The 22,437-nt window shown below is 50.9% G+C and overlaps 6 protein-coding genes across 6 annotated transcripts; 1 reads left to right on the plus strand and 5 right to left on the minus strand.

The window, feature by feature from the left end:
* Positions 1–2,003: 2,003 nt before the first annotated feature.
* AYL99_04728 (hypothetical protein) lies at positions 2,004–4,270 on the minus strand (the record flags this gene model as incomplete). The annotated part of the gene is made up of 3 exons (XM_018836240.1): positions 2,004–3,448; positions 3,513–4,118; positions 4,168–4,270. The coding sequence occupies 3 exons, from the start codon at positions 4,268–4,270 to the stop codon at positions 2,004–2,006; spliced, it is 2,154 nt and encodes a 717-aa protein (XP_018695890.1).
* Positions 4,271–6,244: 1,974 nt separating this feature from the next.
* On the minus strand, positions 6,245–8,992 carry AYL99_04729 (hypothetical protein; the record flags this gene model as incomplete). Its single annotated transcript, XM_018836241.1, has 1 exon — positions 6,245–8,992. One exon carries the CDS (start codon positions 8,990–8,992, stop codon positions 6,245–6,247), a length of 2,748 nt encoding a protein of 915 aa, XP_018695891.1.
* Positions 8,993–9,541: 549 nt separating this feature from the next.
* Positions 9,542–12,514, plus strand: AYL99_04730 (hypothetical protein; the record flags this gene model as incomplete). The annotated part of the gene is made up of 3 exons (XM_018836242.1): positions 9,542–10,402; positions 11,164–11,527; positions 11,574–12,514. The coding sequence occupies 3 exons, from the start codon at positions 9,542–9,544 to the stop codon at positions 12,512–12,514; spliced, it is 2,166 nt and encodes a 721-aa protein (XP_018695892.1).
* Positions 12,515–12,729: 215 nt separating this feature from the next.
* Positions 12,730–15,709, minus strand: AYL99_04731 (hypothetical protein; the record flags this gene model as incomplete). Its single annotated transcript, XM_018836243.1, has 4 exons — positions 12,730–13,524; positions 13,576–13,743; positions 13,797–14,378; positions 15,605–15,709. 4 exons carry the CDS (start codon positions 15,707–15,709, stop codon positions 12,730–12,732), a joined length of 1,650 nt encoding a protein of 549 aa, XP_018695893.1.
* A 2,632-nt stretch (positions 15,710–18,341) lies between these two features.
* On the minus strand, positions 18,342–19,453 carry AYL99_04732 (hypothetical protein; the record flags this gene model as incomplete). The annotated part of the gene is made up of 4 exons (XM_018836244.1): positions 18,342–18,344; positions 18,399–18,637; positions 18,686–19,187; positions 19,232–19,453. 4 exons carry the CDS (start codon positions 19,451–19,453, stop codon positions 18,342–18,344), a joined length of 966 nt encoding a protein of 321 aa, XP_018695894.1.
* Positions 19,454–20,867: 1,414 nt separating this feature from the next.
* Positions 20,868–21,560, minus strand: AYL99_04733 (hypothetical protein; the record flags this gene model as incomplete). Its single annotated transcript, XM_018836245.1, has 1 exon — positions 20,868–21,560. The coding sequence occupies one exon, from the start codon at positions 21,558–21,560 to the stop codon at positions 20,868–20,870; it is 693 nt and encodes a 230-aa protein (XP_018695895.1).
* Between the last annotated feature and the right edge of the window lie 877 nt (positions 21,561–22,437).

Raw genomic sequence — 22,437 nt, forward strand, 5'->3', positions numbered from 1 at the left:
GTCGCGAATCACATTGTTCAGTTTAGAAGCCCTGCGCCTTCCACAAGGCCATTCTCCTCACAACCAACAGTAGGTGAATCGAAGACTCAAGGTATGATGAAACCGCCTGAGGTGAAAGGATAACAACTTCAAAATATGTGTCCAAGGGGAAACAAAGGGGCTCGAGAGCAGGACGTTGAGACGAGGCGAGGGGGAGTTCAATCCGTCTGCAAGGGCCAGGAGGTGGCAGCTATGCGTCACAACAACACGGCCGAGCTAGGGGTCGATCGACGAGGCAAAGGCTAGGCTATTGGACGTTTGCGATGGCGATGGGTAACGAGAGAAGAAAATTGGTCAAAGAATGAACTGTACAAATTGGTGGACTCTGTAAAGACTGACCGACAATGAAAGGGTTTGTTGATGCAGGAAGGAAGTCACCGGTGCAGTGGCACCAAAGTGGATGAACTAGGTATTTGCACCTGATAGGCAATTCTCTACCGAGTACTCCTCCTTCGCTCGAGGCCCTGGACCTCCACCCACCCAACGGTCCGGCAAAAGACGCAAAGACCCAACCTAATACTCGAAAGCCACTACACTCGTTCTGGTGCCCGCCTTTTTAGCCTTTGCATCACTGGGACCGGGTGAGTTCTGGGCCTCTTCGAGTGCTTCAAGCCGACGCAACTGTTGTCAAGCCTCAGTGAGTCTGTCGCTATGAGGGCAATTCATTGGCATACAAGCCCTACCAATATTATGGACTCCTAAGTAGAGAAGATTCATGTCTTCCAGGTAACTCACCAATGCAGTAGGTGCAATATTTGGATATTTCGCCCCACGCAATCTTGCCTCTGCGCTTCGATAACCAATCTCAGAAACCAATCTAGGTGACTTGGACCCCTCCTCGAACCCCAGCGACAAACAGCGCCTATCAAGCAGATCATTTGACCGGGCGCACCTTGGCTAAGGGGCCGGAGGTCGTCCCTCAGCCAAACGTTCGACGAGCACGGAAGATGCAGCTGGAGGTGCCCACTCCGCAGTACACCTGGGACAGCTGCTCAAAGGACGCTTGTACAACCAAGAATAAACATTAAAATCGTTGGGCTGCCGACCCTGACTTATATTCTATCTGAATTACTAGCGGCATTTGGATAAAAAGACTGAAATCTGAGGTGCCCGTCGAACCACGGTTGCTCTGCAGCTCGTAGGAAGCGCCCATTTCTTCGCGAAGAACGATCGCGGTAAAATGACTTCGTGGGAATGATGCTCGGGCTGCATGGTGGATAATTTCTAGCTCGGGTAATGCTAAAAGTGGAATTCTGTAATGCTCAATATGGTGTTTATCTCCTAGAAATCAGAGTAGGTCGAACGTGTACTGTATTCTCGTAAAGGTGATCATTGTAGCGCGCATCATCAGGCCCGCTCACCCACTAAGAATTCTCGTTGTTTACCGGTCCGCCAAGCGGGAGCCTTAGAAATCGGATGCCTCAACCGGACTTCTGGGAAAGGAGGCTGCTGGCAGTAGTATTAGAGTTTGATTGGTTAAGAAATAGTACTTGACCATGTTCCGTACGTAGCTTGTAGACGCATGACACACATTATTCGTTCAATAAAGCCAAATCTTGCTGGCCAATTCTCTTGTGCCACCTGAGATGGTGAGTGATTCTTTTAAGCCACCTATTTTGACCCGCCGCGACTTCAAATGGGAGTGAAAGCTCCCCCAGAAAGTTGGTTGATCTTATACTGGCCCCAAAAAACCAGTTGGCTTTAATGTCCTTTTTTGTGCAGTTCGCCTGGATACTTCGATCCCAGTCTGCAGAATGACAACAACTGCTAAAAGCTGCCGGGAAATACAGCCCAAAGTCGATATCTGTGCCTTGCATATGTTGCGCAAAGCCTGCTAATCCCCTGCACTGAGTCCTGAGCCCAGAGTCCATATAACCACTACCAAAGCCCGAGCTAGAGACATCAAATCGCAGTGTGAAAGGAGAAGCCCACCAATTTCACAACAGTTGTTCGCTACCAAATCATCATCTAGGAAGGGGATCCATGATTTGAGACGGCGGCGCTTTTAGTATCTGATTCAGCCCCAATGACTCACGCACCACTACACCCGGTTCAACGGTGGCACCTTCATCAATCTTGACGCCTGGGTAGATGATGGCCTTTGCGCCGATGATGACGCCGGAAGCAATAAGCACAGTGTTCGCAATCCAGAGGCCCTTGGTGCCCTTGCGATTGACAAGATCCTTATTGTGGTCACTCGTCAAGATGGTGACGCCGGGCCCGATGATCGTGCGAGGCCCAATCTCGATACACCCAGCATCATCAAAGTAACAGTCCTTACCAATGAAGGTATCGTCGTGAATCTTGAGGTTATAACCGTAGGTGCAACTGAACGGCGGTTCGACCCTTACTCCGATACCAAGATAGCCTTTGCTATGGTTCTGCGAAGGAAATCTGTGCGTCGTGTCTAGACTCGGATCTATCACCTTCATCAAGAGGTTGCGGATATCGTGCTCGCCGAGGCCGCTGTCTAGCTGACAAGCTGTTTTGTAGCGTTCGAGGGCTCGATCGCACCGTTGGCGCTCATAGAACAATGTTGGATCCATGTGGCTGTAGTTAACCAATCTCAACATCTTGGACTTTTCCACGTCTTCTTGACCGGAGATCTTGAAATTTGAGCTAGTAGATGGCATTCTGGAATGAGTAGGCATGGTAGGATGACTGGGCGGGGGAGCGCCAGGTGGAGGAGGGCCATATGCATGTCCATATGACGGCTGTTGAGGTGCCTGTGTATGGTGCCACTGAAGTTGCTGCTGAGGAGGCCCCGGTGTTGATTGATGAGATAAGCTGGGGCCTAGAGACTGAGGCACTCCATGTTGCGGAGGATATTGCTGTTGTGGATGTGGGCCTAGCGGAGGTTGATTGGGTTGAGGAGGCGGCGGGTTAGGTGGAGGGTATGCGGTACCTTGGGGCGGCACACGCGACATTTCTCGGGGATTTGCACCTGGATGCTGTCCTGGGTGTGCGCCTTGATGTGCGCCTGGATGCGGTCCGGAATGCGATCCTGGATATTGTTCTGATCTGTTCAGATCTGACAATGGAGGGAGATGCTCTGAGGTATAAGAACCGGGACCCTGTCCTGGCGGCCAAGGTGTGTGCTGGCTAGGACGAAGTGGTCGGCCTTGTGGTTCACTGTGTTGTGGGCTCATCTCATACGGTGGGGGTCGCTGTCCTTCGCTACCGCCAACGGGAATTGGTCGCGATTGAAGACTGTCCTGGCGTCTGAGAGGGTTGTTTGGACCGGGGGTTTCCATGTGAGGTCCCTGATAAGGTGAGGCCTCAGACACGTCACCAAGACCGTCTCTAGACTGCAACGGAACCGGGCCCCTGGGTGTGGGCTTGGACGGAATTGCACGCCTGTTCACATTGTAGCCTTTGCAGCTGAACCCCCCTCGAACACAATTGTTACCTAGAAAAGATTGTCAGTACGTGGAGATAACTACATGAAGATTTCAATAACAGATCAAGCTTACACCATGGCTGCGCTTCGTCGCACTTCTTCTTTCGTTGGCGACATGTCAAACAACCTGTCTTCGTCCGGTTGGAGAAATTGCGCTTTCTTTTTGGCGCGACCGTTGGCGTGCCCGTTGCTGTCTCGGGTTGACCATGCTGGTCGTGATTGAGCTGGCCGTTCGATCCCCATGTCGGTGGCTGGGCCTCTGATGCATTTTCCTCTTCATGCATTATTTCTCCTTCCTGCGATTCAGAGGAGCTATGCCGGTGACTATTGACGGCAGTGGCTGGCTGTGCAGGCTTCTCAGCGTGCCACGTATGGCCGTTTTGGTTGGTGTCATTATGATAGTACGCAGCGGTGGTGATGTGATCGGCATTTCCAAGGACGCGCAGTGCTCGGTTGGCCATATGTTGTGGTTCGGGATCCTCCTGAGGGCTGTAGTCATAGCGCCGCCGCTCGAGGTGACTGTCGTCGCCGCCAGAGTCCGAACGCTTTCGCCTATGACCCGCACGTTCTTGTGTATGCGGGGCCAGATACGTGCTGGTTGAATTTCTAGGCACAGGGTCATCCCGCATAGGGTGGTCCTGTGGAGACGAAGGTCGGCTGTCTAGTGAGGCATCGCTTTCTAGGTCATGGTCAATACGGACATATGCTAGAGGGGCATGATGACAGACCATTGCTGGCGTCGTGGTTGACCGCAACAAAGCCTCGTGAACCGGCCTCTGGGCTTGAAGTCACCTCAATTTCTGAAGCATGCTGACTCGCTGGAGGCGGCATTTTTAGGAGTCAGATGCTAGGCTTGATCTTGCAGCAAGATGAGTTGGCTGATTCCAGTGCAGCCACGCTCTATAAGACTCTGGTCGCCTTTCCAACCCCCTACTCCTGAATACAATACAGGCAAGGTCTGCAAGCAGGGATGTGAGAACCGAGGGAAAGCTGGCGCTTGCCCTGGAGCCCCTTCTGGCGGGATAGGGAGAAGGCTCTCTTGCGAGCGTGGATTCGCCAGTCAGAGGTTTTATACTCTCAAAATGATTGAGATAGCGAAACGCGCGGCGAGAAGCAGAAACCTGGACGGAGTGTGGGCGCTTATGATCCGTCACAACCTGAGCAGAGGTAAGCGCCCAGGACGCTCACGGGGCTGGAATCAGGGGAACCACGCGCTTAATAGTAGTGCTGAGGATTGGGAAGGCAGGAGTTCTGAACGAAGCGCAACAGGAGCTCCTTGGGAGCGAAAGGGAGGAGGACTTCGAGAGAACAACAAGGTCTTAACAAATACCCTGTAGAATGTGGCTATTGAAATGTTTGCGGGAGTTTGTCGATTTGCAGGTAAGCGGCAGCCGCGAGAAGCGCACGTGGAGCCGGTAACAGCGAAAAAAGAGGATTTGGCTGCTGGTTGCTGGCCGGTGCGGTGCGTAGTCAGCGGAGGGAGCCGCACTTTGTCGTAGTAGCAGTCTCGAGGTCCAGCGGCAGAGTGGAAGAAGATCAATCTCGCAAAGAGCTTCGAAAAGTGCCCTGAGGGTCCAACTTAAAGCTGTCTGCAAGGAGAGGCAAGGCAGAGTCAGAGGCAAAGAGGCCTAAGCACATCCTTCCCACTTTTTGCAACTGATGCTTGACAGCTGGGAGGGACACAAAGCAGAAGGGCGAGGGCAAGGGCGAAAGCAAAGGCGGGCGAAGGTGGGCGACGGAGGGGCGTGTTTGGTCGGGGAGACTTCCACAACGCCAGACAAGGGGCTTCTGAAGCCACGGGGCGCTTGGAAAAGGCGCTTGCCGGCTGCCACCCAGCTACCGCACTGTTCTTGCAGCTCCGTTCTACACGCTGATTGGCCACCCAAGTAATTGCTCCAGCCTTTAGCTTCCCTAGGGGGCCGCGGGCCACCGGAAAAGCAGGCGGCAGTTGTCTGAGAAGGATCTTCGTGTGGTGTTGTCGAGTGAGCACTCCGTCAGCAACTTGTGCCCAGCTTTCATCCCCTGATGAATCACCACCAGAATTCAGCCTCTGAAGCAGCATCACGGTCAGTTCTCTACAACGCGGTGTGAAGGGGTCACCTGGCTGGCCAAGTATGCAGCTGTGTGCCTTGGTTGCATGGCCGCCTCCTCTCTGCTTTGGCTTGCCAGTTGCCTCCACTCCCCGCTCTTCCTCGTATTGATCGCGGCGAGGTCCTCGTGATTGACAGTCCTTTGTGCCGTTCCAAGAATGGGGCTAGCACGACATTTTGCGTCCCTCGTCCGAGGGCTGTCCGCTCGTCACAGCTGCATGGTTCCAAAAGCGAGGCAAGGGCTGACCTTGAATCATCAAGGACCAAAAGGGGCCTGGAGCTTGAACTTCGAGGCATGTGATGGAGGTCCGCCGAGCCCAACGATTGGGCGCCCAATGTCAAATCCGAGCTCAAATGTCTCCCGCTAGCGAAGCCGCTCGTCAAAAAGCTGCCTAGACCATGTCTCTACCCGTACGCAGTCACCTTGGATCCCGCCTGTTCTGCTCTCTCATTGGATACGGAGCTGTGACGACGGATCATGCACGCGTCTTGCCCCCTCCCTGCATTTGCGTTTCTGACGAAAGTGTTTCCAAAGTCACTTCGCGCTTGCGTCTGGCCTAGCCGACCCAGCCGCTCGTCACCTTGGACCACCCGCTGCTACGAGGTGGGGAGACAGAGAACGAGAGGCATGAAAAGACGGTGGGTGGGTGAGACAAAGGCAGCAGGCCTCAAATTGCAAAGCGGAAAAGCTCATGTTCTGTACGTAATCGCTCTGTTACCCAATACGCCTACTTTGCCAACCTCTCCAGGCGTCACCGAATGCAAGCGCGGCGGCGCTGGGATCAGCATATGCACCCATGCCAGGGCCACCAAAATCCCCACCAGCAAGCTCTGCCAGCACTGTTAACGTGGGTCGTCCGTGAGCACATTGAAAAGGGAAGGTGCACTGAGATAGACTTTGGACAAGTTGGTGGCATTGTCTTGTATCGAGATGATCATTGAACATCACCGCGGTGCGGCACGATCGAGACTTCAGCATCTCGATTATACCTTTCGGGCAATCCGCCATGTCGGACCACCAGGAAGGCTCATCGGGTTGTGGAGGATGGGGTAGCGGAGTGCGACGCCGCAGCGCACCGCCTAACCATATTTCGCCTCTGATGATGTCAGCCAAAAGCTTCGGATCGGCGCGACAACGTTCGATAATGAGGGTCGGCAGCATAGTCACCCTGACTGTCCAGGTGTGATGGCTGCGCGAGGATTGAGCTGCTTGAATTTCTTCGACAATGCAGTAGCCGATACACCATTTCGAAAAATATTCCCTGTGCTCTTCCAAAAGTCTGGCCTCAATTTCGTCCACCTCGAAGATCATTGGTGTTGTAAGATTTGTTGAAGTGCGCTTGCAGATGTCGCTACACAACTTTTCGAATTTGACTCTTTCGTCAGCCGCATGTTGATCGATAAGACCAAGAAGTCTTCGCTCGTGTCTCTCTGCCGAGCATGGGTCGCGCGGATCTTGAAGAGCAAGAGTGGTAAGGATGAACTTTCGATCAACTTGCTGGATAACAGTGGCGCTCGATAGAGCACCTTTGGTGACGATTTGTGATTCCACCACAGCTTTGCCCTGCCCGTCAGCACCGTAGCATTTCCCAAATACGTCCGAAACGGGTTCGAATTTCCTACAGGCAATCGGTGCGTCAGCTTGGTGATGAGACTTCGTTCGCAGGTATTGCTGCAAGTTGAGCACAGGTTTTGTCGGAGGCTTTTGGCCCTCGCTGTTGTTTGAGGCGGGAAGCCTCTGACGTTGTGCTAGCGGAGAGCAACATCCGCGACTTCGATCTGAGCACGCAGGGTTTGGATTAGCCCGAGGTATGACGGCTCCTGTGCGAGGATGGAGGTAGACGACTTGGCCATTGTGTGAGTCGAACAAAGGAAGGCCAACGACAGTCTCATCGTTGTCGTTGCAAACAGTTTGAGTTTCACAGGCCGCATTTCCGTAGCCCGGTTCTCCGGAGCGCAGGGATCCAAGAAAGGGACGTCCTTCGGTTGCTCTTGTAGGTAGACAAGAGATGCCATCGGGGTTTCTCAGGTTTAGGCCGTAGCGAAAATCCTCTCGTGAAAGCCGGGCACTCTTGACGCGCTGCCAGTTATTTAAATACCGGGCTTCAGTTGCAGATTTCGATACTTTAGCGCTGGATTGCTCGATGGGTCGTCGGCGAGAAGGATCTTCACGTTTCCGTCGGTCCCGTACACTTTTAGATTCGTTGCGCCCGGAATCGGCCGAGTATCCATTCGCAAATAAGAAATTGGAGAATAATGTTTCGACCGCCTTTGTCAAATGATCAACGATCGGGAGCGCATCAGCCCCAGAATGTTCCGACCCGAGTATGCGCGATAGTTCACAGGATCTCGGCTCGATTTGGATGTGGAACATAGGCCACTTATCCACGGCCTTTTGCAGCCTGACGGGTTGAATAAAGTTGTGCTGAGGTTTGCGGTGTTTAGTTACGCCACACGGCGCACTCGGGGCAGAATCCGGAGACCTGAAGCTAGACACCTCGTAGAGCCGGTCAATAACATCATACAAACAACTGATTGATTGCCCTCTTCGGATTGGCGACTTCGCGATAGAAATGAACTGATTTGTCTTGTTTGGGGACAGTTCGACTGAGATAGCAGCGCGGATGCAGAACTGACTGGTGCGAACAGATGCTGCGCGCCAATTAGTGGTATCGAGAGAGGTCACCAGCTTAGCCTGGAACAGTGTTGATACGATTGACTCCAATGAGAATCGCCCTTGGCTCAAAAGAGGCGAGCGGCAATGGAGGTGGGGCTGCTTTTCGCCTTTCAAGGAGAATCTCACTTCCACCGCATGAGGTTGGGCAAGCAAATAACCAACAAACATTGCTTTTACCTGGTTGAACGCTCTCTCAGTCTCGGTTGAGGAAGAATGGAGGTGTGATAGGTGTTTAAAGCGGACCGGTATGTCGCCGAACAGATTGTGGACAGTAACGGTTGTACCTTTCCGCACGATGCCCACGTCTTCTTTATCGAGTCGTAACTGGCGACATACAATATTGCCACGGTGCAAGATCAAACGATTTGCAAACTCTTCCGATTGATGCTTGGAGGATATGGACAATAAAGATAGATGCGATAGGTTTGACAAGAACCTGCCATAGCGACCGTAGGTAGGATCCGAAGAAGATAGTTTCGAAGAACCTAGGAGACCGCAGTCAAATTTCTGACCAACATGCACATCAAGCTGTTTCGTACAATGAAGTCGGGCCAACTGGCCTTGCTCTGAGAATTCCACTTGCTTGATCCCATTTCCATTGTCGCAGATTGAAACGTAGCCTTTCGAAAATTCCACCTCGATGACAATTGACGAGGCATCTGCATCCAAAGCATTTCTGAGCAGACCCTCGATGACATGCTGTGGAGAGGTGATTTCACAAGATGATGCGACCTTTTTCCAAACATCATCAGGAAGAAGACTGATCCGTGGCTTACTCGCCGCCATCACCGCCAATTGAGGTTCAGGGACTTGGTACCGTCAATTGAGGTTCAGGGACTTGGTATGGTCGGCGGCCCGGTAGATGGAAAGTCGAGCTTCATGGAGGTTGCCACAGCGCCAGGTACGGTCGCAAAGACATTGCCATGGGGGCGCCTGCAGTTCTCACTGGAGGGAGTGATAGACAATGCAGAGTTAAAAGATTCGTTGGCAATGCTAGGAGCAAGACATTTATTAGGCAGGGCGTTGTTTGCAGTGTTTGTGATGTTTGCAGTGTTTGCAGTATTTACAACCGGTGATTCAGCTAATAGTGAACTCCCGCTGCACCCTCGAATAACTCAAACCACCACAAGCCAGTAACATTCATCTTAATTCTATCGTGTTTACTTTATTCCCAAGCATGGAGATGCAGAGTGTTTCGATCGGGTGAACTCTGGCTATGTACGACCTTCAGACTCTAATTGTCGAAAAGAACATTCCCCTTACACAACAAAAAGTGGTGAAAGAGCCCATCAAAATAACAGTGCAATCCTCTCGAATACAGGCTGCCACAAAATCATGACGGTCTCGAGCTGGCTCACCCTGGCTCGCCAATGTCTTCTTCGCCGAGTCTCTGTGCAACGCTTTGGCGACTTCTTGCGCAGCCATGACAGCGAAATCGACGGCAAGCGATTATTTGGAGCCCTTGTTGAATGCCGAGAATCCTTTTGCCAACCGGGGGATCCCCTTATCTCGCTTTATATCGATCATATTGTAGTCACTGGCATCATCGCTATTTCAGACGGTCTCATTATTCTGACAAGACGTTGGAACGACACGAAATTTCCAGCATCACAAAACACCCTTGCCTGCTACAATGACACCCTTCAAGATCTAACGATGATTATTGTCTCCCCAAAGTATAAGGCCGGTGCCTGTGAAGCACGTCTAGCTTTGCAAATCTCATCAAGATGGCTCTGTTCTTTGGCACGGCAGGCATCACGGGGCGATCCCGGACCATCAGAGCTGGAGCTCAATAACACCATCGAATTCCTCGCATTCCTCATGGCCTCAATGGCCGCAACCGACGCTGGATTCGAAGCTTTGTCACCACCCGAGAGCCAGGGGGTGAAGGTCAAGCATGGGTCTGTTTATGACTTGCGAACTTCGGTGAAGCAAGCATTTGAGCTCTGCCTCCCTTTATATTCCATGCTCTCCTCTCAGCTCATGGAGCGGATAAACACGGTCCTGAAACATATCAACCTTCTTGATGAAGGTGCCTCGCAAGCGGGCAATGCAACAGCCCCAACGTCCGAGATTCAAGCGCTCCAATTCCAAGTCTCCATCGCGGATAGCCAGTTGGTGGCTTCCAAAGCAGGCACGATACTTTATCTCGAAGGCCTCCTCTTCACAGGTTCAACGATTGATGACGGCGGAACAGTACATTGGCTTTCCTCACGTCACCAGAATGATTATCAGTCAATGTTCAGCGATGTTTTTACGTCCTCGTTCTCAATCCTGAAAACCCAAACAACCACCCCAGGGAGAACTCTGTGCATGCAACAGTGTCAAATATTCATTCAGAACAAACTCCCGGCGCTTCTGTCAATGATATCGGCTTCTTCATTCAATAGTTTTAGCACCGAACAAGCGATAAGCGATGCATGGCACCAGGTACTACAATTGCTTTCTTCACAAGACCTTCTTCTTATCGGCGCTCGGCTGCTTCACGTATGTACTCTACATCACTTGTTACCAGTGCAAACCGCTGCACAGCTCGTTGGAAACGAGGATCTGCTCAAAGGATTGAGTAAGGGTTTGTATGGTAAAGATGACCTCGTGGCTCAAGTCAACTCGAATCATATCAGAGGGCCCAAACTTGTGGAGGAACTGACTCGCAATGATGGAAGTGCGGGCTTTATTAGTCAGGCACTTGTTGAGGTCTGTGATTCATACGCCCCCAGAAAAGGCTACTCTGATAACCCCAGATCATGCATAATTATTGCCAGAACAAGGAGACACAATATCTCAAAGATCTTGCCAATGCTATCCTACGAAGACCTACCGCGATCAACTGTATTGCTCTATTCGTTCGCCCTGCGTTTTTCCTCGGTCCACTTTGTGGTCTTTTGGATGAATGGCTGTGGGATGAAATACACGGTGTGTAAGATATTACCTGAAACGTTCTCCGCTAATGGCAGGAAGGGGAGGCGCAACCAGTATACGACGATTTCGGAGCCATCTTCCTCCTGATTTTGGTTAGCAGGGGACGTTTGGGGCTCTCAAAGTCCAGCTTGGGTATACGGAAGAAAGATGGGTTTCTAGCTCAATATCTGGAGCATGAGAACAGTGAAGAAAGCCTGGAGAGTCTGTCCGATGAACAAAAATCGCATTTAGGGAACTGGATCAATGCGCTTTACCTGGCTGAAGGTCTCAGCGATGAACTGTTTACTAATTGCAGCCCGCACGACTTCTACCCATTGATTCCCACTCTCCTCCGGCAATCGATGACGGCTCATCAGCAAGGAAAGCTAACCCACGACTCTTTACAAGCCGGATTGGATTGTAAGTACCAAACCTTTCCGACGTGACATCAGCTCATAGCATCCAGATCTCCTTGAGCCTTTCTTGCTGCCTTCCTTGATCTCCGCGATGAATTGGGTCGCCGAGGTCATCCAGCATGAGCGCATGGTTGCTGGAAAAGTGTTAGAGACTCTAATGAAACCACGAGAATCGCTAGAGTCTCGAGACATTCATCACACTATCTTGACACTGTGTGCTCCCAGGTTGAAAATGCACCTCAAGGCTATAACATCGCAAGATACGAACGTCGACTCGATTCTCAGGATCTTGGATGAGTGTCCGGACTTTTCCTTCTTCTCGGAGCGGGAACGACAGAATCCTGGCCCAGGGATCCTAAACATTCTCCAGCATAGCCTAGTAACACTTATTACATCTACGGTCGCTTTGGACATTGGTGACACTGCGCCTTTCACAGACATTTCTGCGATCGTGAATCGCGCTGTTGAAGTTCGAGGTCCGCACACAACCCTGCGAGCCATAGTTGGGGTGCTGCTGCAGCTGAGCGACAACCACGCGTTCCTTTACGCTCTGGACACACTCACTACCGTAGTGTGTATGGCTGGAAATGGTCTTCGTGATGCTCTGCGCTTGCAATACCACGATCTTGGGAGTCTCTTGAAAAGTGGGGAAACCTTGACCGCTGAAGGCGTGGTCCGTTTACATCGGCAGGTCGAGACATACACGAATCTCCTTGCCGTACCGGAAATGGGCTTGGACTCGTTCAACTTCACTCAGCAACTTACGAACATAGACACCACGAACGCCAATCTCGATTCTGGTACCGCTGTATCAGGTGGGATGGACATACAGACAGAACAGGGACAAGCAGACGGAATCGACCAAGTGCTCGACGAAGTTGCTGCCATGGGAAACTTGGACTCCAACGATGCAGATATGAGCTTTGATGCTCTTTATGACCTCCAAGGGAACGACATGGATCTGAATGACTTGGATTTGGATATGTTCTGAGCGATCTTGTACTATCGACAAGTGGAGCGTGAGCTTTTTGTCGCTGGGATGCGGCTTTTACGAACGGATGTCCAAAGTCTTCAAAGTTCATTTGGAAATTTTGGATGTGTCATTACAGGCAAATGTTAGAATATATGTGTATTAATGCGTTTACACAGTGTGTTATCTTGAATTTCCACTTTTCGTCTTGAGGAATTAAGCCAGCAAATCCCATTTTATCTTACGCTAAACTCGGCTCGAATGCGCTGCAGAGCTAGAAACATAGCCTCTCGTTGTCCCGGCCCCAGGTATTTCAAAGTAATCATATAAGACAAGGGTGCTTGCACTTGCAACGTGCTGGGGATGTCGATGCTGCGCTGCGCAGCCGATGCCCCGTCGCCGACCACAGCAGTTGGGTTGTTACGCGGCTGGCCGTTTTGGTCTACGTCTCCCAGGGCGTAAGACAATGTTCCCAAAAAGTCTTTGACTGTCTTCTGAAGTTCCGCGGTATGTAATATGACTAATTCGTTAGTATCATCCGTCGAATTTCCGCCGCCATAATGTGGGGGATTGCCCCCAAGACTTGCAATGGCGTCGAGTAGCGCGGCGTGCAGACAGACCTTCGCGACAAAATACCGGTTCCAGTGGAAGAAGGCCTCCCAGGAGTTGAAGCAATGCAGCCTGAAAGTCGTTCCTGAAGTCCACTGTGTGCGAGGAAGATGTCGATGTGGTGTGTCGACCAACACCTTCCGGGGAAGCCAGTCGAGAATGTCGCACCATCCGCTGACTTTGTCATCCAGGCGAGCTGCAGCTCGCAGGTAAGAGTTCACAGTCTGAAATCTATCGACAGAGGCATTTTGTGGCATCAGAAGGAAGTTTCTGATCCGGGCTCGCATTTTAGAGACTCCGTGGAAAAAATTCCTCAGTCTTAAGGATGCTGTCGGAACGGTAGCGGTGGCTTTTGGTATTTGTGATTCGAGCATAAGATATTCTGGTGATGGCTCCTCGCTGGCGAACAGAGGCTTCCAGTGCTGAAACAAGTCAGCACTCAGCATCCCCAAGTTCTTGCCTGGTGCCCATACCATCGCCGAGAGAAGTGTGTGATATAGATGACGACCCTCGGGACGGGTGAACTGTTCTTCGCCGCGCAATCGTAGGAGCATAAGGGTCCCGTCGACGTGTGTCTGGTGTGCTGAGCCTCCGTGTGGTCCATTTACACTGGCCAGAAGCTCCTCAAAGTCAGCTTGATCCTTACGCAATGTGAGTCAAGCCACTGTACCTCTCGGATCCCAAGCAGCCAAACAGCAACCAGAGTCTCGTCCTTCAAACATTGTTCAGGATCCGCCAATGCAGCAGTAACCCTCGATACAGCTCGCGCATATTCGGATTCAATGATGGAGTGCATATCGACTGTAGGTGATCGGTTGGCCAAGTTGATTGCAGCCACCGATCGCATTGCCGCGTAGAGATAAGAGTCTCGCCCTGAGCTGGCGAGTATTTCGGGTAGGAAGTTGAATGCATTATTTCCATATAGCACGCGCGAATTGGAATCAAGTTGTGTAAGAGAATAGCAGACTGCCTGTTCCGTCAGATCTCCAGACGGACTGTTCACCAGGCGAAGCCTCTGGCTAGCACGTGAATACGAGTGAAGGATTGAGTCACTGTTGGCAGAGTCGCTGTCATCGCCCTCGGTCGACGTCGAGCCGGCACGGAAAAGTGTTGCTTGTAGAAGGTTCTCAGACGACGATGATCTTGGGTTCGGACTGTCTTCCTGTTTCGAAACAAAGATCGCCGTTCGAATGAAGCCGTAGCCTGGTTCTCGATATCCAGGACAAGGCTTCTTGAGCCTCGCGCAGTTGCGACATCCGGGACGACCTTCGTCGCACTAAAGCCATCATCAGTCAGCACAAGAGGATGTATCCAGAACCTTGGCGCGGCGTGGCCGACCTTAACTCTCCGTTTACGACATAGAAAGCACCCCGTGCTCGGACGACCGATGTTGCCCATCCGGAATTGGTGGAAAGCCCGTGGATTTGAGGAGGATGCTTTGGGTGTGTGGCTGCAGCGTAGGGTTTTACGATGCGAGATGCATGTCCCACCACAAAGTAATTGATTGCAATAATTGATCGAGAGAGCCACTGATTGTACCTTGGTCTTGATCTTGAGTGACTCCTGTTCAGCGGTCTCTCTTGGATATTTAACTTGACCGCCGTTCGGTGGATTGTTGACTCGAAGTCCCGTGAGCCCAGCAAGTCGTGACCGTGCCAAACTTGTTCTCAGTCAGGGGTACGGTCGTCTGAAATGTTGCGTCGCATCTCTTCCCGTGGGCCAGGCTGTGAGATGGGGGCGCAAGCAGGCGACTGCGTCAGGAATCTCGCAACCACAATACAGTCCCCAAGCCTTGGGCGCTTCGAAGCTCGAGATGGAGAATTTTCTCCAGGATTGGAGAGCCTCGTCGCATGCTGTTCAGATGTGATAACGGTAGTATGCACGTCGCATGGCTAGCCGGACCGGGACTAGCAAAAACTGGAGAGGGCTGAAGCCATGGCCAATACCCATCACGAGGTGCCTGAAAAGGGCTGGGCTGCCACGTGTGAGCGAGGATCTTTTCTGGCCCTGTTCGACGCGAGGGGATGGCAGTGGTTGCGTTGGTGAGAAACTCAGAAAAAGCTTACTACGCACAACGCACGAAAGACGTAGCAGCACTGGCAGAGCACCCTCCAACCACCAGAGACATGGCACGCAAGCTGACCAAAATGCCACGGCAAGGGGAGGGCCAAGCGAACCTGTCAGAGTCCCTGCTCGAATTCTTCGGTTCAACTGAATGCCCCGAAACGGCAGCAAGGTGGCCCGTGCGCTGCCCCTCCCGCCTCTGCCCAACTGCCTGTTTTTCTTCACTGCATGGACTATTGGTGCCGTTTTGGGAGCATAATTCGCTCGCCAAACCAATGCATCTCGAGTCAGTGTCTCTCGTCGCTGCCTCTTCTCCCGATCGCCCCGCAATTTAGCCCAGGTTCCAGGGACGCTTGGGCGTTCAGCACATATCCCTCTTCTAGTGGATCGCCACCTTATTGTTTCTGTTTTTGGCCTGCTGGTACCGCGTATCCTTACCCACTTGGTCATCTCGACGCCCATGGGTTTCGGCTCAGCTGGATCATAGCCGACTCCCAGAACCTTCTCTTCTTGGCCATGGTGGCATGATGCTTTTCTCTTCATCCTCACAGATCTGATGTTGCAATGTTTGTGACGTAGATGGGAAGAGAAAAAGTCTGTCTCAGCCCAGCTAAAGCGTCCACTGAATAATCTGACCTGTTGTCTCAACTTCGGGAAGGTGTCATTACCATGCGTCCGACACAGCCTCGATGCCGCAGACACACATGCACCAGAGTGACATCCTCTCTTGTCGACCCGGCCGTTAATCTGCCTATTATCGAGGAATGTAGCTTTAGCTGGCTATCTGGATTTTGCGAGACGCACAATCGTGCGATTTCAGGCAAGCCTTTCCTACTGGACAGATTGACCATTCAGCCAAACAGGCGGCAGATTCTGCGCCTCACTTCCTCAGCCTCAATGCGAAGAACTTTGGCAACGATTCTGTAGCTAGTGGAGCTTTTGTCCATCTTTCCGCCGACGACAGGATGAGATTTGCCGATCAAGAGAACGCAGCCGTCGCCGAGGAAGACGCGATGGGAATATACAAATCGACCAACAGGACTCTTGTTGGATTGTGCGCATAACAATTAGCTCTGCGTTCCTGAAACAATGCCACTGACCTAGGCCAACACAACTTGAAATGCTCTTTGACCCCAACTGTGTTTCTTAGATCAGCTACTCCTACAAGCGAAACACAAAGACGTTGGCGAGGACCAAACTATCTTTTGTGGAGAGCATTGCCACCTCTGAGTTGACCGGGTCTGTCAAGTTTCAACATTTCAGCGTTACAATTGCTGTGCTCAGCCTCCCGGCAATCCAGGAAAGTCAATTGATCTGTTGGCCAAGAATTTCCTGTTCGCTGGATGAGCTTTATTCTCAGCTCGAGAATTTCCCAAGGTCTGGTGGTCTAATGGTCAACTCCACTGAAAGTTGTGTATTATGTGGCGAGTTAATCCAAGTGTCGGAACTCCTACTTGCGCATGTTCTGGATAGCAGACCTAGGATGTTGACTACATGCTTGTTGTTAAAGGTGGTGAAATTGGCCTAATCCATTCACAATGCTATAGCATCGTCACGGAAGAAGCTCTACGGCACGCGATTTGACCTCTTCAAGAACTGGCTGCCAGATCGCTTCTGCCTCAAATCTTTTCAATCAACATCAGACTTGATGTTGCACCTTTGGTAGGACTTGTTCTCAGCAAACTCAGTGAACTCCATGTCTGCTGGCGCCAATGTCTTCTTCGTTCACAGCTCTCCTGAAGATCTCTTGCATTCGGGTACTGTCGCTAACAGTTATACAAGTCGCCTTAGGAACTGTAGAACGGCTGGAAGAGGGAGAAGTCATAACTCCGTGCTTGTTTCTGGTCCGGCATATTACGCCTCATTGCACTAGAGTGCTGCGGGTTAGTCTCGCAAGAGGTTATACGGTGAAATGGGAGAATGCAACAGGGAATCTCCAAAGAATCCGCAATATCAGCAGATGCTGAAGCAGCTGATATTTCCGGTTCTGTCCATCACGTGTTGGACCACGAGTAAGTTATATTCCTCTCGACCTACAAGGAAGAGCGGAACGGGATGCCTACGATGATATCCTCGTAGCCGAGAGGAATATCTGACGCAGGATCAGTATGATGACGCGGGCCCCTTCTCGGCCCTTGATGGAATCACCCGCCAGCAGTATGGAGGCACACCAATATCGAGAGAGTCATGCAAAATAACTTCCCTACGCGGTACGCTCAACTCTCAGGCTCGCTTAAAGGGTGCTCCATGACTTTCTTCTAACTCACTACATATGAGTTGACGGCGAACAGGGACGAAAGCAAAGTTGTTTTTCTGTGGAGATGTGCTCTATTCAGAACAACATTTGATATGACGGCTCTAAGGTGTGCAGTTGTCTACTGAAACAAGCCGAACGGCCAGCAACAGTAAGGACTGTCAGCTCTCTTTCCTTGACGCCAAGTTACGCTTCGCCCGCTGAAGCAACGTTCGTGCCTTTTCCGCCTGCTTGCTGTCGATGACTCGAGGATATGCTGGATTTTTGTCACCGGTCTGATTGAAGGTGAAGACAAAGATGGATATAGTCCAGTCAACCTTTAGGTCGTCATTTTTGCCTTCCGCGCGAATCGTCGTCTTCCTGGTTGTCTAGACTGTGACAAGACTGCCCCCTTCAAATATCTCTTTGGGAGTGACAGCTGAAATTTTTTTCTTGATAGACAAGAGGTGCGCTACGAAGTCTTCGTTTGACATATTCGTAGTCATGATCAATGTTGAAAGAGCGATAGTGTGGACACAATCATGCGTTCTCAGCAAGATTGGACTCCAGATCAAGATCCTTGTAAGTGTCCAGAAATGCAATTGCAACGCTGCGCTGAATAGAAGTCACATTGACTTGGATAATTGATACCAGCCGAATGAGAAGATCGAGAAGACCGCTTTCGAAACCAGTTCTACAACTTCGACAAGCCTTCCAGATGTATAGTCCTCGTAAACCGCTCTCGAGCTGACTCCGGTAAGCATACACCCCACCTATCAATCCAACACAGAGTACTACCTATAGGACAGTTGGATTTTTGGATAAGAATAAGGTGGGTGTGGAAAGTATATCGTGGTTTGGTCCTACGAAAATGAATCATTCTTTGGCTGTGACTGCAAGTTCTCCTGCCGCCCATAACGATGGTATTTGAGCCTGGTCGTGCTACTATAGCACGAACCGAGTACCAACTGTCGAGGGGGCTAGCCGTCCGGGCATTACCATTTCTATTTCGTACTTAGCCCTCCACCCAGAGCAATGTCCCGGCATCAGGACGCGAGGATTCAGGGCCTTCAATTCTTCAACTGTATCCTTGATGTATGCTTCATTTGGTCCGACAAGATGGTATCCGCCAACTACCCCAAATAACGGATGGGTTCCACCAGCTAACTGCAAAGCATTCTTAACAACATTCACCACTCCTGCGTGGCTACACCCGGTAAAGACAACAATACCCTTCCCTATGACGGCGTTAGCATCGGTCCTGAAAGAATAGTGGTACTGCTTACCTTTCACATTACACATTAGGAATCTTTCATCCAAAATTAACTCATCGCTTTCCCAGCTGCTGTTCTCTGGATTGAACCTTATGCCACGTTGAAACCCCCTTTCGTACGGCGTGACCCGAGGGATTTCTCCAGAGACAAGAAACATATCTTCGAGAATCGTGTGCGGTTGGTCATTCCTTTCTACCTTGGCCCCAGCAGACTCGATCTCTTCAAAAGTGGGATCCCTCTCCAATGAGATTGGACCAGCCGGGCCTAGGAAACCTCGGTATGTCGGTCGATTTGGATGGAGGTCGATTGGAATGCCTCTGCTCCCCTTCGCCTCATTTATCATAGAAATTGCTTTCAACATGCCTCCGGAATGGTCGCGGTGCCAATGGGATAGATGGATTCGTTCAATCGATCCGAGATTTGCCCTCAAGCGCTTTACATTCAGTTCCCAGATATGTTCTTCCGGAGCAGTGTCGAAGAGAACTGTATGCCGCTTGTCTCCTTTGACAGCCGTCTAAGTGATCGTCAGCTTCGAATTCTGAATAAGATTTTGCTTACGATCATCAGTGACAAGCCGTGAGCACCGCAGCAGACATTGTCGAGCCGAATCTCGAATTTTGAGCCACCCCTGGTTCCATCCTGTAGCGGAGCCCTTAAAGCAACATCCGCGAGTTGTCCAGAAACTTTAAGATCTGAGTGCTGGTAGGAGGATATAGGATCAACCTCGTTATCGACAATGACTAAAATCTCTAGCGAGTCTATTTCAATGAGTGAAGACATGATCACGCGATTGACAAGAGAACCACACGTATCTCAGAAAACTGGAAGAAAGGGACAGATAGACCGAAGATGTGATCGGTTCCGAGGCTTTATCACGAATTTGTCGAGTCTGCTTGGCAGGAGCCGATCAGGTCCGAGAGCCATTCCGCTAAGTTGTGACACGCTCGCGCATAATCGTAAGTAGCTAGTTCAGGCCGCTAGACGCAGTAGAGAAAGCTGGAGAGTTTCTACATACTTCATACAGCACCCTTTCAGGCGACTTGTCCCTTGCTGCTGATCATCACGGAAAAGACACGAGATACCGTGAGCAGGAATATAAGCTCCCTCTTTTGACAAGCGTTCTTTTTATAAACCTACATTTCTTGTCATTCACTAAAATGGCAGACAAGCAGCTTACAAGCCTTCTAGCCTTACAATCTTCCTTTGATATCTTGACGTCCCGCATGAGGAGGTCGTAGAGTGGTTAGTACAGCTTAGGCATACGGGCCGACGTATCGTCCGAATTTGACGGTAGAACGGGCCACTTACGAATTAGATCTAACTATACGACAAGCTTATCTTCTTTGATACTTTATAGCCTTTAAATACATTATAGCTTGATACTAGCCGCTCGCGTAAGGAGCTCTTAAGGAAAGTGGCTCCAGACTAGGTTATTTCTATAGTATACGTATATATCGCGGGTCAATATATATTCCTAAATTGTCTAGCTTCTCGTCTAGTATATTCGATTTACCAGATCTTCTATCGGCTCTACCGACTCGAAGTCGTTGATTTCGAAAGTTACAGTTGGTCCCGAAATGTTAAGAAATACGGTCCGATTTGACCACACGCTCAAAAGATGGATCGATAACTAGCTGACGCCTGTTCCTCAGAGTGAGGATCTACTTCTTGAACTCCAGGTTCGGTATTGCGCGATTCCGCAGCTTCTTATAGACAAGGACCCAGACGCGATTACATACATACCTTTCCAGATTCTCGACGACCCTTCCAACCTGCCGATACCACAGCCGTGAATAGGCTACTCGGATAGTGCACCACAATGCTAGAGCAGTGTGTAGGACTCTCACGCTTAGTAACGTGGCTAGATCCTGTAGAGACCTCGAAATTCCTAAAGTTAGTGGTCCGGACGTCTAACTTTCTCCTCTCCGCCTAGGTTCCTAAGATGGTGTTTCTTCTTAGTAAAGTATCAGTCGGCGGGGCTCAATCTCACTCCAGTCCACCGGGGCAATGTGGCATGATAGTGTATCACCACGCGACCAGTTAGAGACACTGGAATATATAATGGCGGGTTTGACATCTGTCGTTGGCAGAAGGCCGCCGAATTCCGTCGCGAAGTTTGGTAAGATAGATTGAAAAAGTGGCGGGCTAGCATCCCTTCAAAGTCCAGAGTGCAGAAGTTGGCGTCAATCTTCCCCTATGTGCTCCATTTCGCTAGTTCTGAAGCGCTGGGCTCTATGATGCCACTCTTAGTCGTCTCTAGGCGCGAGCTAGCGTTCCCTGCACCATCAGTGCTCCTCGATACCTCCTTCACCATATTCACCAATTTGTAAGCTCGATCGCGATGCCACTCTCCCACAGGGATCACATAGCTCTCTCCGTACTGCATAAAGCCCTTGCGCGCCCAGTACGCCGCGTAGAATTCCTCCACCACCTTGACCCACAGCCGAACCGGCCCCTCCGTGACCTGCGCGACTAGACGTGCCGATAGACCCTGTAAGCACCGCTCGATAAGCCCGCGGCCGCGATACTGAGGTAAGCTGCGCGACGCGACGGGGCCGATTTCCCAATCTCGCGTCCGAGCGTCAGGGGCAGTGGCGCTATTGTCGTTGTCGTCGTCGTTGTCGTCCTTCCGTCGCCCTTTCCACCGCTTCGCCACCGCCACGGCGACGGGGCGGTTCTCATGCCGGCTGTCTTGGATCACCGCGCATAGGCCGTCTACGTCGAGGTCGCGCGCAAACTCTTCCGCGCTGGGATACCGGTCTAGGAGACCCTCGGATTCGCGCTCCTTGTAGGATTCGTTGATCAGCGTGTAGGTTGGGACGAGGACGGTATCGCTCCACAGCTCTGACGCCGTGAGGACGCGGAGAGCGAGATACGATGAGGCCATTCACGTAGGACAAACGACTTTCACGGGTGATTTTGTGACGGCAGGGCACATGTGAGATGGAGAAGACTCCAAGGATGTGTATTCCTATATAACGAGAGACTAAACTGAGGGAAAGAAGAAAGGAAGGAAGGAAGGAAAGGGTACGGCGCCATACTTTTATATAACGACTACCCTTACTAAGGCCCTAGTATACTAAGCCGCTCTTCCTATATAACCAATCAGAGACATACGCTTATCCCGTATCTCGTCCGGGACAACGTCGGCCCGTTACGGTTCGTCCGTACTTAGCGTGGTGTTAATCGGTATAGGATATGTCGTCGAGTCAGGTCAGATCTGGCCAGATCTAGTCAGATCTAGTCTATCTATACTCACGGCCGTGATATTACCCCCCCCTCTAAGTAAGTCTATCCTTAGGCTTATCGTCGTCTTCGTGCTCCGTCGAAGTCTCGTTATTCTCCCAGTTCCTTATCTATTCCTTCAAGCGTCGAGGCGGATCTAGCTTATTCGGGTTCGCTATATAATAATCTCTCACTTTATAAGGCGCATTCTTGAAGTCGGACGCCGGGTACTATTCCGGATCGTCGTTCTAGTCTAGCTACTTTACTCTATATTATAGTTTTCCTCGTCTCTATCTTACTACTAATACCTTCTCTATCTCCTATTCTACTTCGCTATTAACTTCGATTACCGATAGAGGACTATTTACTTATTCGAGAAGAGAGTCTTTAGATACCTTTCTTAGCCGATCGGAGGATATTACTAGATATATCTTTATCGATATCGATAACTCTAGCCTATACGCGTTTCCTATCTTTTCTAAGATTTAGAACGGGTCTACTAATTAATAGAATAGCTTTCTACTCGGTCTATCCGTATT

This window comes from Fonsecaea erecta, assembly GCF_001651985.1.
Source record: "Fonsecaea erecta strain CBS 125763 chromosome Unknown Scaff3, whole genome shotgun sequence".
NCBI lineage: Eukaryota > Fungi > Ascomycota > Eurotiomycetes > Chaetothyriales > Herpotrichiellaceae > Fonsecaea > Fonsecaea erecta.